This window comes from Bombus impatiens, unplaced genomic scaffold (assembly GCF_000188095.3).
Source record: "Bombus impatiens unplaced genomic scaffold, BIMP_2.2 scf_1080, whole genome shotgun sequence".
Classification (NCBI taxonomy): domain Eukaryota; kingdom Metazoa; phylum Arthropoda; class Insecta; order Hymenoptera; family Apidae; genus Bombus; species Bombus impatiens.
This window is the reverse complement of record NT_177499.1, coordinates 448,936-463,007: the sequence shown is the minus strand read 5'-3', so window position 1 is coordinate 463,007 and position 14,072 is coordinate 448,936. Positions and strand designations below refer to the sequence as shown.

Here is a 14,072-nt window from a genome sequence, read left to right as displayed (position 1 = left end):
GTTTCGTTTTTATCGTGACTCCATATACAATGGCGAACGAAAGATGATAGAATTTTAAATATAGATACGTATAAAATATCGTAGAGAGATATATCAATTTTAAACTTTCTTTTGGCCGCCATTGCGTAATAAGTTATCGATCGACCAAGGATCGCGCGTCCTCGATGCCTTCACTTACTCGATTAAGCGTGCTTGCATTGGTAGTCCTGCGCTTTTTCTATTTTACCTTTGCCCATTCGCGGCCTCTGCTTTATCATCCATTTACACTTGGCCCTCTACACGTACATATACAAATCCCTACGAACATATATCCTTCGTCTATCTCTATCGATCTATATCTATCTATCTATCTATCTATCTACGTATCTATCTATTTATTTATCTGTCTATCTATATCTATCTACGTATCTTTCTGTTCGAAAGCCAAAGCCTTTCACCGAGTCTGATCGTCACCCTTCCCACAACCCTCCACAAGCAGCCCCCAGAAACAAGAAGCATTTTAAGCCTTTGCATCCGCAGTAACGCGAGTTTTCGCTTTTGGTATGTTTCCAGAACAGCAGAATCCGGAGTTCGACCGCGGGAGGAACCAGGAGTGCGCCGAATAAATGACGTAAATCCGAGGAACGGAAACGCAACGTCACTCGCTAACTCGCAACCCCCCTTCCCCCTACCGAACCTCCCCCATTCTGTCTTTCTCTTTTACCGTTTCCACGTTTCTCCTATCCCACCCCCCTTCCCTTTGCCCGATCCAGCACACCACCACGGCCCGACCCTTCCATCGCATACGATCTCCACGATCCGACACACGACTGGACCCCTGACCCCCTGCCTCTTTACCCGCTTTGTCGCCTACCGCCTTCTTTCGTGCTTACTCTCAAATCTGCTCCAACCTTCGAGTCTTCTTCTCCCTCCGTTTCTTTCCAACGTTTCGCTCCGACGTTTTCCTCCCATCCACCGTTCCTCAGCAGTATCACGCCACCGTTGCTCCTTATCTCGCCCCCTTATCTCGCCCCTTCTCCAAGAAGCGCAACCGTGGCTAAGGTGATCTTTCCGAAAAATTCGAGAGCTCCGTTTTCTCTTACGGCCTACTACTACTAGTACTACTACTACTATTACTACTACTACCTCCTCGGAGTCGTCCTTCCTCGTCCAAGTAGACTACACACAAGACACGCGTTAGCTTCAGAACCGGCTTGAAGGACACCACGACCGGCTTTTTGACACACACACACACCTCTCTCTCTTTATATATATATATATATACATATTATATATATATATTATATTATATTATATATATATATATATATCTCTGTGCAACAAAACTCGAATGCAGCAACAATCAGCCTATATATTCGATAAAGAGCAAAATCAACGCGTTCCTAGAGAGCATACACTCGTTGGTCGACGTTTATAGCTTCTCGAAGGCTTTCAAGCTTTGCCCAAACTACTACTACTTGCTCTAGTTGCTAAAGCGCCCTCCGAAAAGCTCTCCGAGTGCATCGTGCGAAGATAAAAGGAAGATCGAAGCAAGTTGAATATCGGTAGGAAGAATCAAAAAGAAGAGAGAGGATCTTTCGTGCGCTAGCTTGTCTCTAGAGGCAAAGCAGGTCGACCGTGGCAGAAGCTCGACGCAAAACGCCTAAAAACGCAGAAAAGCCAGAGCGCCTAATCGCTGACAATATACACACATAAATATCACCATAAATATCTTCTACTTCACTTTCTTTCGCACTGTGAGAATATCTTCCTCTGCCAACTTTCCTCGAGTAGAAGGGTGCAACGCGTTCCTCTTCCAGCCAACCGTTTCTACGTGAATCATCGAAAGAGTCGAGACGCGACAATCAACCTACACGTCTACCAAACTAGCTGGAATTACAAAGTCTCTCGAAAGAAAGAAAAAGGAACGGAAACAGCTCTCTTTCTCTTTTACGCCACCTGGCAAGCACACAGCTAACCGAAACTCGGTCTCTGCGTTACGACTGAACGTACTGCGATCGATAACAACTGTGTTTGATAAAGAGCAGCCAGGCGATAACGGTGTGTGCGTGTGTGTGTGTGTGTGTGTGATCATCGGCGATCTAAATATAGTTTAGAATTTCTCGTAGAACTGGCGCTGACAATCGCGAGCCTTTTACGCTACGCACGGTGTTCGATAATACGCGACAACGAATCATAGGCAATTAAAACGGAGCAAAGGAAATCGAGAAATTCAGAGAAGGAAAGGATAATCGAGAAGAAACGTGTAACGACGGGTTAATTCGCGCTCAAACGTACGGATAAAGTAAAATCTTCGTTACGTCGTCGATTACGTCGTCCGGTTTCCGCGAGTTTTTAATCGTGATTCATCTACAAGGAAGATCGTCCGAGCTCTTGGAAGATCATCGACTCAGCGCAGGACTCGTTCATGGGACAATAAGATCGCACCCTACTGAAAGAAATACTTCTTGCGTAAGGTACCACTATTTACCATAGTATCGAAGCTCGAGGCACCTGCGAGCATTTCGACGAGCTATCGTGCGAATAGGGGTGAGCTTTTGAACGAACGTGGTCGAAAGAGCGCGGATATTTATGCATTTATGGAAACTTTACTTTTTCATCGATTCGATAACTTCCTTTTAGTCGTAGTATGCTTTTATTATAAAATCATTTTAGATAAATATCTGCACGGTCATTTGCTTGTATCGCTAGCGAAGTGTCTCTTTCGACTCTTTATCTTCTGAATTACGTTCTACGTTAATACGTAAATATTCGTTAGAATCGGTACAACGTAAACGAATATATAAAATATCACGAGAGGAGCGCGTATTTCTAAAAAGGTCGCGTACCGTTCTAACGAAAACGATCCTTTAAACTAGCATCGAGGCATAAAAGGTTAGATAACGCTTCTCCGACGTTATATCAAACTACTTTCGTCAACTTGGATCTCGATAAAATTGAATTTTCTACTATCATAAAATCGGCTCGTTTCGAGCATCGAACCTTTATACCCGTCGAAGTCGTTCCATTGATGAAAAGACAAAGGGAACGAAAGCGGACGCTTCGTAGGTTACGATTCATCGGTTGTGCACGCGAATGAAAGGCCTGGTGTGATTGAAAGCGGAAGCAATACGTGTCGTACCGTAGTTCATAGTCTGAAAGAACGAACACGCGAATCGAAAGAGAAAGCAAGAAAGAAAGAAAGAAAGAAAGAAAGAAAGAAAGAATGAAAGGAACGAAGGAAGTAAGGAAGAAAGAGGGAAAGAAAGAAAGAACGAACGGATATGAATTTCTGTAGCTCGTCGAAATTCTTGTAAGTGCAAATGAGCGCTCGCGAGTCGATTTGAATAAAAAAGCGAAACAATTGTATCCTTGGGAAGATTAGCCGGTGCGAGTGAACAAGATTAAAGAGTCGAGGCTACGTGGAAGAGCAGCATACGGACAGCCACGGTTTACGGAGGAAGGAGGATAAACTAGAGTCGGTAGAAAAAACCAGACTTTGTGTTAGCCCCTGCCTAAAGAAAGGAGTCCCGCGATCTTCCAGGGCCAGAAATTATGGCAATGGTCAACATGAATAACCTACTGAACGGCAAGGACTCTCGATGGCTTCAGCTAGAGGTTTGCAGGGAGTTCCAGCGCAACAAGTGTACCAGGCCTGACACGGAGTGCAAGTTCGCCCATCCACCAGCTAACGTCGAGGTGCAGAACGGACGGGTCACTGCTTGCTACGACAGTATCAAGGTAACGAACAACACATTGTGTATAATCGAGTTTCCACATCGGGTTACCTGATAATCCATCTTTTCGGCTACTCTCTGTGGCTGCTAAGCATTATCTCCTCTTCTATCCATCTCGCGCACACGTATCTATTATCGTAGGTACACGTATTTGCGTCACCTATAGGATCAGTGCTGTCCTTAATCAGGTTTTAATCAGGTCCAGAAAGAATCACGAACAGCCACGATTAAAATAGCCGTTGACGATTTATTTGTTATTCGAGTTGTTCGTTCCACGCTTGAGAAATCTTTATTCGTTATTCGTTTTTATATTTCCTTCGTATCGTGCACAAGTATACGTATATACTCTTTCTTGTATAATAAATGACGCGAAGAAGGATGATATTGGGTAAGTTTGCGGATAGCACTGACCTACGTGAATAATCACCCTATCGAACTCTCGAAACAGGTAGCTGCCATTTTTAGACTGTTTATATATGTGTGTTCTATATCCTATGCAATACGCGAATCGCGAATTTCATGGATTTTTAGACTTGTAACTCGTTCTATACGTATGTAGTCAATTTTATACTAATGTATTTGTATCGTTAAAGGATTGCTAAATTTCCCATTTACGAATTAGTATACCGCATAGTAGCTCTCTCGCGCTAATCGGGCGAGCTTTCTCGTTGAAATTCATCTCGGGAACGTTCGATTTCGCGTAACGAATAGGGACGACTTCTAATAAAGCTGTCGTTGTAGAAATGTCTCCAAGAAGAGCAAATACGTACACGCAGGAGAGAAAAAAGAAAAGAGAAAAAAGATACGACTAGGGCGCGGCTCGATAGTCTCGTCGTCCCGTAGATATTAAATTCGAGGATTGAATTTGCAGTTATCGATAGCGACAATTACTCAACGCGTGATCGGACTAGATGAAAAACTGGCTCGACGACTTTGATGAATCAGAATCGATCTTACCGGCGTGGATCTGGCGCAAAAATTTGACATCTTTTTGCTAATAGTCCGACAGAGTTTACGAGAAGAGTTTGTCGCGATAATGATACGCGCGAACCAGTAACAGCGACGAGATAAAACGAAAGGAAATATTCCGAGCGTACCCTCCGACTCGGTTGAACCTTGGTATTTCTTGCGAAATGTGTTTCAAAGTTCTCGGAATTGACTTCTACGATGTTATTCTAAATTGTACTTTCAGATCAAACAAAATTTTAGCGTCGTATATGCGAAGTTTTCTTGTTCGTTCGAAGTAGGAAGGTATTTAAACTGCAACCAGACGAGTAATGGCAAACGCGTCTTCATCGATTCTAGAGTTTCGATGGGAAGCGTCAGAAACGACACGACTTGAGCGTAAAAAGCAGGAACGACTGTGTGCCGGTTTTCCCGAGTTGGCTTTACGTTCTCTCTCGCAGTCTGCGAAATTAAGTTGGATGATTAAACGGTTAGATTATTCTTGGTATCGGTCACGGGGACGATAGAGAACGGCGTGCTACGTACATCATCGTCGTACATCAACGTGCGACAGCGATGTATATGTACGTCGGTACGCGAGTGGTGCCACGTTGCCCGAGTCGTGGTTTAATTCTGGAAACCATTAACGTCGATGAAGACTCGGCTAAAGGTCCGCGTTGTTCGTCGATCCTCGGCCATCTCTTCGCATCGTTCGCTGCTCGCACGTTCTTACTCGATAGTGGCACTCGTTACGTTTAATTGTTTCGACCGGATAGAACATCGCGTCTATGCGGGCCTCGCGTTTAATCTGCCTTCGTGCCTCTGCATCGTGTACTGGTTTGTACTCGGCCACCGGTACACGCAAGAACTCGTCGAATTGTCTGGTTACTGTTTTTTTCTTCGATCCTTTTTCTATCGATGTTGGCGATGTCGATCGAATTTTGGCAGTATTTTATACAGGCTGTTCTGGCAAATGCGACACTGCGTTGGTTTAAAATTCAAAAGAATTAGTCGAAAACGTAGGATAGTTTTTGACGAGAACTTTGTTTTTCCTTCCGAGAGGATCGAAGCTCGTGATCGAAAGAACCGAAATATTATAAATACTTTATAATTATAGAATAACCGAAACAAGATCTCGTCGATGAACGTTTACCTATTATTCGACGATCTAACAGCGTATTCCATTTGTGGGATAGAATGCGATAAAATTGTTAGATACTTTCGTTTTACGAATGTTCGTTCGGTTTCAAATTATCCGATGGACTGTGTAAAACGCGAATGTAAATATCAGGCAGGAACAGCGATAGAAGTTGAACGAACCGTTTCTTAGAGCTCTCCGCGGAATATAAGAGAAACTTGTAGCTTAAGAGGCGCGAACCAATATTACTTGGAAGAAATATTAACGATAAACCATTGCATTAGGTAGACGAAGACTATGGCCGAGGGTGGCAGCAGGGGGGAGACCATACCGACTTCTCCGCTATAACAGAGTCTACTCCTCGTTTCTTGCGCCGTTTAGGTGGCAGAAGCGCGGCTCTCCTTACGCTCCACCGATGAAATAAAGGCTCATTTTTCGAGCTGAGAATAAAAGGGGAACAGGCTATTGCCGTTTCGTACGTCTACCATCCGCGTTTAATGTTCGAGAGAGTATCGTACGGTAAAAGCTAGATTAATTTGCTGGAAGGAAGGAAATTGTGGCCGAAAATCGGGAGCTATTCTTTCGCGTACTATCGAGGGAATCGCTAAGGGGGTTCATGGCGCGTAAATAACGATTCCCTTCGGACTCGTAGATTATCCTACGCGCATACGAGTAATTCACGCGATCGTGCCAATATCCGCGGATTCTTACAAGAGAGAGTATTCTCTCGTAAGAAATGCGTGGACCGCCTTTTCTATCGGTTTACCATCAACGTCGGGTTAGTCGTCTCTGCTAATTCGAACAACGTCCATCCTGCATACGCGGTAGGACTGCGCGTAAATTCACGCTATAGGAGCTTGAAATTGAAAATGTTCCGATACGTTTGACCCAAGCATCGATCGAATCCCGATCTTCCGAGACACGCTGTGTACAGGACTACACGCGCGGCGAAACATTACGATCTGCCAGACCACATCCTCGTGAAATTCGTACGTTCGATTCCAATTAGACCGATTGGATGGCAGCGGGATATTAAAGTAGACCTGGGGCCTAATCGTGGTCGTTCTCCACTCTGCTTCGCCGGAATATACAATATCAGAGGTAGCGGGTGTAAGAGAGGAACCATTGCAAGAAGGAATATGACCGAGTTAGAGAGAACATCGTTTCAACGATGTTCCCCCTCGATCGTCTCTGTCTCTCGAGGCTCTTCCTGATATTTCCGGTGCCGCCGCGAACCCTTCGACCACCTCCGAAGGGCCGACTGCCCGCTGCTGCCTCTTATTCACCTCGGCGTTATCGATTCCAATTACCTTAAAACTTTCGATTAATTTGACTGTCAAGCGTTTTACGCTTGTCGGAAAACGACATCGGGTGCCAGCCATTTCTTGGTTGCAGATGTCGCGGGCTCGACGTCGAAAACTCCTGCCAGTGCGACTGTTTTATCGGTTCGTCACGCCCCGCCGACGATTGGACTTTTCTTTCTTCCTTTATCGCTCGTTCCCTGCTCTGTGGTTCTCATACACGCGCGTATCTACCTACAAATGTACATACAGGGTGTTCAGTATCTTTAAACATTTTGCCCTTATACGATCTAAAACGATTAGGCGTTATAATTTTCGTGACGGTACGATTTTTCTTGACTGTGAGTCACTCTGCAGGGTTTTCATAGCGTTCTCTGTTTCTCTTTGCGGTGATACCAAATCTACGTAGTGTACGCATATCTGTACAAGCTGATTCGGTTTTTCCGATGTCGTTCTTTGTCAGGATAATATCTATAACGTAATGTCTACAAGATGATAATACCTATACTAACGAACATTCATAGCTTAATCGTAATAACTTCGAGTTTGTTGCCACTCTCTTCGTATTTCCTACTTTTCTACAACTGCACGGTAAAATTTCATACCCATACGACATCCCAAACTCCTGAAAGCTTGATCGGAAAAAATTGGGATACCCTATATAAACATACGTCCACCTACACCGTGAATAAAGTGGTGAATGTACACGAGGATACGTCTTTTTTTTTTTCATTCGACCGTTTTCCAATTCGCATGCGTCCGGTACGTGGGACGATAAAGCCTCGTTCCCACGTTGATAACTCGCAGCCGAGCATACGAAATGGAACGACGCGTTTGGTGATCTGTGAACTGTTCGCCGAAACGATTCGTTCAGTCACAAATGCGAAAAAGGAATTAGCCGAACGAAGTGTAACTCGTTATATGCTGAACGAACGATTATTAACGACGAGATAATTTTCAATATATACACAAAGTGTTCTGTAATTACCAGTACAATCGGGAGAACGGGAGGAGGGAGGGGGGGGGGAGGAAGGAAGTCAAAAATATGGAATAAAATCTGTTGATACCTGATCTCATTTGTAACAAAATTGTCTATATTGTCCGATCTAATTCTGTAGAATTTTGTTTATAGGGTCACGTAAGATTAACTTTATAACCTGAAAGAATTACAAGCATCGTACACCATCGTTACGAGTATTCTACTCTACGCATTATGTCTGTTCTTCGAAGCAACAAATACATAAATTTGCGGTCTACTCGCGAGAATTGAGTTTAAATACACTGGAGTATATTCGCGACGTATTTGATCCTATCTCTAACGATCACATTCGATGATGTAATAACGCTAGGCAATCGGGTTGTACAAAGAGCGTTTTAATCGATCGAGATGTATTCCGGTTATCTTCGGGCGTAGTATTTCAGGTGGCTGCCACCTATGCGAATAATTCGTCGCCGGGAGACACGGTAATTCTGTCGCTATCCGGTACACGCGACCAGTGTGTATCGTTCGTGTCTGCAGACTGTTGAGAAGCCATGGGGCGCAGTGGCGCATCCTAAAAGTAACAAAGGATAAGATTATCGATCTCATCGCATTTTGAAAAATTTGTCAAGTATACATTGGATGTGAATTTTACTATTCAAGCTATAGTATAAGATAGAGATATTAAAACATACATTACGGGAAAATTTTCACTCTTGTAAAGGAAAATTCGCATATTCTTTTTAAGGTAAATCTATTGCCTCTCGAGATGCTTGTCGTTTCACTCGTTTAGTTTCTAGTCATAAATAATTATAATTAACTTTTGATAGGTACAGTATTTCCAAATTTATTGAGAAAAAAATAGTTCCAGACTTTAATCAGAATCGGCAATCGTAAAACTGAATGTTTAATAAGGTAATTTAAAAGGGTAAAAAGGTAATTCATTCTTCTTTAAAAAGGTAATTCGTAATTTTTCCACGAACAGTTAAAAATTTGCTCTTTTTTGAAACAATACCGTCCAAGATTCGAAGATTCGGTGCGGTTTATCCTTGGCCATGCGTACAAAGAACGGTACTTAAACGGCTAATGCACGACCATCGAACGCGTAAGAATACGAAGGAAGTGGTCGCTGGTGGTACAGAGACGCAACGACGTCGAACGAAAGGTTTTGTTCCGTGAGACGATTCCGCTCGCGAGTTACGTCGCGTCGTTTCGTATTTTAGTCCCGCGTTAACGGACGCGACAGGTGCCGGAGGGAAAGATAGACGAAGACAGAACGAAAAGAGAGTGCAAAGGAGGAAAAGAGAGAAACGACGAGACGGCGGTGGCGGCGCGGCGATGGTGACGGTAGCAGCTGTTAACTATGTTTTTCGTGTCTGCTACCGTGAAACGTCTCTCCTCCTCTCTTTTCTTCCTCTACAGCCCACCAATGCGATTTTCTGATCCCGACACGGAAATACGACGCTGTCGTTGGCCGGTGAATCCCGCAAGAATCTAAAGTTACTGTGCAAGCTCGACACCGGACCCGGGGAAATACATACTCCTGCATGCTGTGCACACCGCTCTGCGTCGATCGCGCCACGATACAATCCGGAAACATGATTTTTGGGACCTTGCCAGTTTTTACCGCCAGAATCGCTTTGATATCGATTCTTCGATAGCGATCAACAATAGGTACTCGTTACAGTGTTATAGAGAGATACCGGGTGACGACGGGTGTCTCGTTAAGTGGAATTTTTGGAAATTTAATCCTTTGGATTTCTTTCGTTTCGCAATGGCAACGAATAATTCTAGCTTTAAGCGTCAATCCCGCGGACAGTCCTCTTTCGGTGTATCGCAGTTCGTAATATTACGTTACCGTATTTACCATCGAAAACAAATTTGTCACGAGAGAGATACGAATCAAAGGGACGATCGTTTAATTCCAACTACGTACCATTACGACTATATACGCGTGTGCCAAACACGCGGAGAATGTTCCGTCACGAAAGAACGGACATTCGTTCGACGATTGGCCGCCGACGAAAGACACTTGTTAACTGCGTGCATCGGAGCAAGAGGTGAACGTTTTTCAGCCCCGTCTTTCGTTCGGGGTTAAAGGCCGACGCATCGCCGAAGTGCTTGACCTCCTTCCCGTGTACGGCACGCGAACTCCGACGTGCCACGAGTTGGTTCGATTCGTTCGTTGGCACCGCCTCGTGGATGCTGTGCGTTGTTGCAACACCATGAAAGAGAGACACGAAGCGAAAAAGAGGGATGGGTCGAGGATTTATATTTATCGCGGTATAAGCTTTCTCGTTGGTCGGTTTCTTTTTTTTCACGGGCGCGCTCTGAATTTCAATTTCGGAGAGTTGTCGCGTTAATGCGTTTTTAGGGGTGGGAGCGGTAGAGAATAGAAAATCGAAAAGTCTCGTGATATATGTTAAGGAGAACGATCAGTGCGGGAACAACTAGAGGGACGGAGAAGCGTGCAATGGCTCATAGCCCGTGCATTGTTAGTTTCGGAATCGATTCGAGTTGGGCGACATAAGGCAGACAGACAGACGGGGCCGTACAGTGCGCTGCAAAAGCCTCGGACCATTTACCAAACGGGCATGTTTTCGTTTACGAAGGAATAGGAGGATACTTGCTGTTATTTTACGCCTATCGTTAGTTTTTAAGACGTATTTCGTTTAATTCGTTAAAAGAATCGATTCTAATATCGAGATTAATACTCTGTGCGGTCTTGCTTGTTTCTCTCGGTAGAGGGGATCGTTCAAGGATTTTCTTAAATAACTCTTTAGGCTGATTCGTTTCTGATTATGCGTTAATTTGTTCGTAATATTTTAAACGATTCACTTACGTTTTTCATCCTCTTTCTTCTCCGAGTATTCTTTAAAAACCTTAGGTAACAGGAAAAGTTACGAAGACAATGCGCGAAGATTCTTTTCCGTCCAACACCGTGCGATGTGGTAATATTTCTTAGAAATATGTGATTAGTTACCGTTATGAGATCACCATGGCAGCTGGCCTATGCACGGTGTTGTAAATATATCGAAGAGACCGACCTCGACCAACCTGAGCTGAGAGACAGACAGTCGTGCGAGCAAGCAGGCAGACTGGCAGGTTCTCGTGTATTACTTCTAGCCCACAAACTACGTCTCTTCTCCTTCCCGATATTACCTCTCTGATATCTCGGAGTGCTCACCGGAATATCTTACGTAGGAACCGTCTCTAAACGTTTGCCATTCTAGCCGAGTGGAAATTCATTTAATTGCCTCGAAAGATCAAGAGCTCTTCTCTCTCTTTGGCGTATCTCTTACCTGCCTCTCTCCTACCATAGACTTTGGCGTTCGCCTTTTTCCTCTGTTTTTCTCTGTCTCATCCGGTCCCTAGAGAGACGCGGTTTTCACATGTATATATGTATACGTCTCTTTGTGTGTGTGTACATCGTCGAGTGGACACGCTTCTGTCGCTTTCACGTTTCTTTTTCACAGTCTCGGAAGATCTATAAAAAGGACAAGAGTGAAAAGAAAGTGATTCGACTTGCATGCTTTTTAACGTATCGTTTGGTATCGTTGTTGGTGGTTATCGCCGAATGGCGACGGTACACTTCCGATTGATCGAATTATTTCTCATTTTGCGTATGATATCGCAAGTATGCAAAACGTGTGGGAGTCGATTCAGATGGTCGGTAATACGATTGATTCGTAAAAAATTAATGTTCACCCAAGGAAAAGGAGACAAGGATCGGGAACAGGCAACGAAAGTTTATACAAATTATTCGAAAAGATACGTCAAAACGATGAAAACATCTGCTGTCGCAAAACTTAACGTATCGAAATTTCGAAAGCAAAGCTCGTAGTATCGCAATTTTCAACGAAATAAACGAGCCGAAAAAGCACGTTATTCGTCGCTATAACGATCGTTTGTCAAAGAAGTCTCCCGTTGCACCTTTATTAACCCGTTCGTACTCATATTTTTCGATTCAGTGGTTATTCGAAAGAAGGGAACGCGCGATCGCGATATCTCTGTTGCGTCTAGCTGCGCACAGGCACCTTTCGATACCTGCGTACCTTTCGAAAGGGTTCCGGTGTGCCCGGTTATAGTCAGCTTCGGAAGCCAGATACCACTATAGCTGGTGTATACGTCTGTGGTCGCGTAGGTCAGAGCGAATCGACCTGAGTGCACCGGGCTAAGGGCGAAGTTAAAAATCGTACAGGTGCGGTACCACCTAGGTTACCGTCTATCGCTTGCGCGTAATTTACGGCTGAACGGCATTAGCCGCAATGCCTGTCGCTGTAATAGAACGGTCGGAACGGTTGGCACCAAAGGTTACAAGGGGATGGAAGAGGAAACGTACTGCATGGTCGAAGGAAGAGTGGAGAGGCGGACGCGAGGCCATGGGATGGGTGGCTACCGTGCCTACCCGTGCACACACACGAGCGGTGAGCTGCACGGGCGTGCATTTCCGTGCGTGTGTGCTGGGGATGCAACTGGCCGGGAGGCAGGGGTAAAGAGGCGAGTTAGGGACACGAGGGTGATGGGAGGTGCGCGGATGGCATTCTGTGGTCAGTCCAGTATGTGCCTATATGCCGTCATGTGTTATCGATTCCTGGCCCGTAGCCCTGCTGCCTTCGGTGCCTATGCCCGTGCCAGACGATATAGTTGCTTTGCTGTCTTGAGCTACGCGAGATAAACCCTTCTCTCCGAGTCTCTGGATCGTACTCCTCCATCTTCTTTCGCCTCTTTTTTCTTCGTTTTCTACGAATCTGTCTTCTCTTTGCACCTCGATAAGAGCAATAGGAGCGTCTCAGATAGAACGTAACGTGTAAGTAATAAACTTTATCGCTCGACAATTCCTCTTTGGTACAACGATGTTCTTGGGTTATACGCAAAATGGTCGGATTTAGACACCAGGCCCCGGGCCATTTAGAGAGATAGCTGGAGTCTGTCTGTATAATTTTTGCGTCAGGTGTAGAGTTTACGTGTGTACGATATGGAGGGGATGGCTATCGATTGGAGAGCATCGGGTATTCGTACGAAATGGATGCCGCGTAATAAATCAAATAAATTAAGTCTCGACTGGCAGGTCGGCACACTTGTTACGTAACCAGAACACTCGATTCGAATCGGATCAAAAATGGCCATTACCCGCGTTTCGTCCGCTCAAACGAGTATTAACGTTGCATTAATTTGTTATGACACTTTTATCTCTTTCGCGAAAGATATATACACAGGTACAAAGAAATCGTATACGACGACGTATACGACGTATCGTGAACGAGCAAACGCGATTTATTTGCTATCGTGGCGAGATGCGTGGTGGTACGTTTCTTTTGAAAAAACAACACCGAGACTCGGTCTCGATTCTCCTCGTCGACGGGATTGCGGCGTAGGAAGCAACTTTCCCCGAAGGAATTATCTATCCAGAAGGCTTTCACGATGCCAGAGTTTTGTCGTTCATAGTCGTGGTAGTCTTCCGGGTGTAAGCCGTATCCTTTTAGAAGAGCGTTACGACGTTTCACCGGCGCGGCGTTGCAGCTGGCTTCGTCAGAAGTCTGAGAACGCGCTAATGAAGTGCTGATCGCTGCTTTCTCAGACCCTTAGCGGAACCAACTACAACGACGGAGAAACTTTATCGTAAATTCGCTCGAGTACCGATCGGTCTTGCATCCGGAAGCTGACACAGAGTGACGCGAAAGTAATGCCAGTCTAAATTTCGACGCTTCAAACGTGTTATCTGGGACGATAAGTTGAAAGTATTACGGCGTGTAACGGCAATGGCGAATTACTTTAATGGCTGACATTTTGATATACCGAGTGACCGTGAAACGTTGTTTCGGTGCGAAGAGCGGAATTCTTTGCGAGAAAAGAAATCGTGGACAACGAAGATATAAATTTACCGTGACTACTATATTATATCGAACGTAGAAATGCAGCATCGACGAACAGTTTGTAACTTTTTCTAGTTTTCTTTGTAAAAAAAAAAAAAAAAAAAAAAAAAAAAAAAA

At 44.5% G+C, this 14,072-nt stretch overlaps 1 protein-coding gene across 5 annotated transcripts in view; it reads left to right on the top strand.

Moving 5' to 3' along the window:
- The window catches only part of LOC100749379 (mediator of RNA polymerase II transcription subunit 12-like), a 392,105-nt gene that overhangs the window by 18,895 nt on the left and 359,138 nt on the right, over positions 1 to 14,072 (top strand). For 3 of the 5 annotated variants that reach the window (XM_033323627.1, XM_012391557.1, XM_012391553.1), the window contains exons 2-3: positions 553 to 2,456; positions 3,365 to 3,720. In XM_033323627.1, coding sequence (XP_033179518.1) covers positions 3,535 to 3,720 — 186 coding nt within the window. In that variant the 5' untranslated portion in view covers positions 553 to 2,456; positions 3,365 to 3,534. Of the gene's footprint in view, positions 1 to 552; positions 2,457 to 3,359; positions 3,721 to 14,072 lie in introns of all 5 variants that reach the window. The other 2 variants (XM_012391556.1, XM_012391555.1) reach the window with 2 other exon arrangements.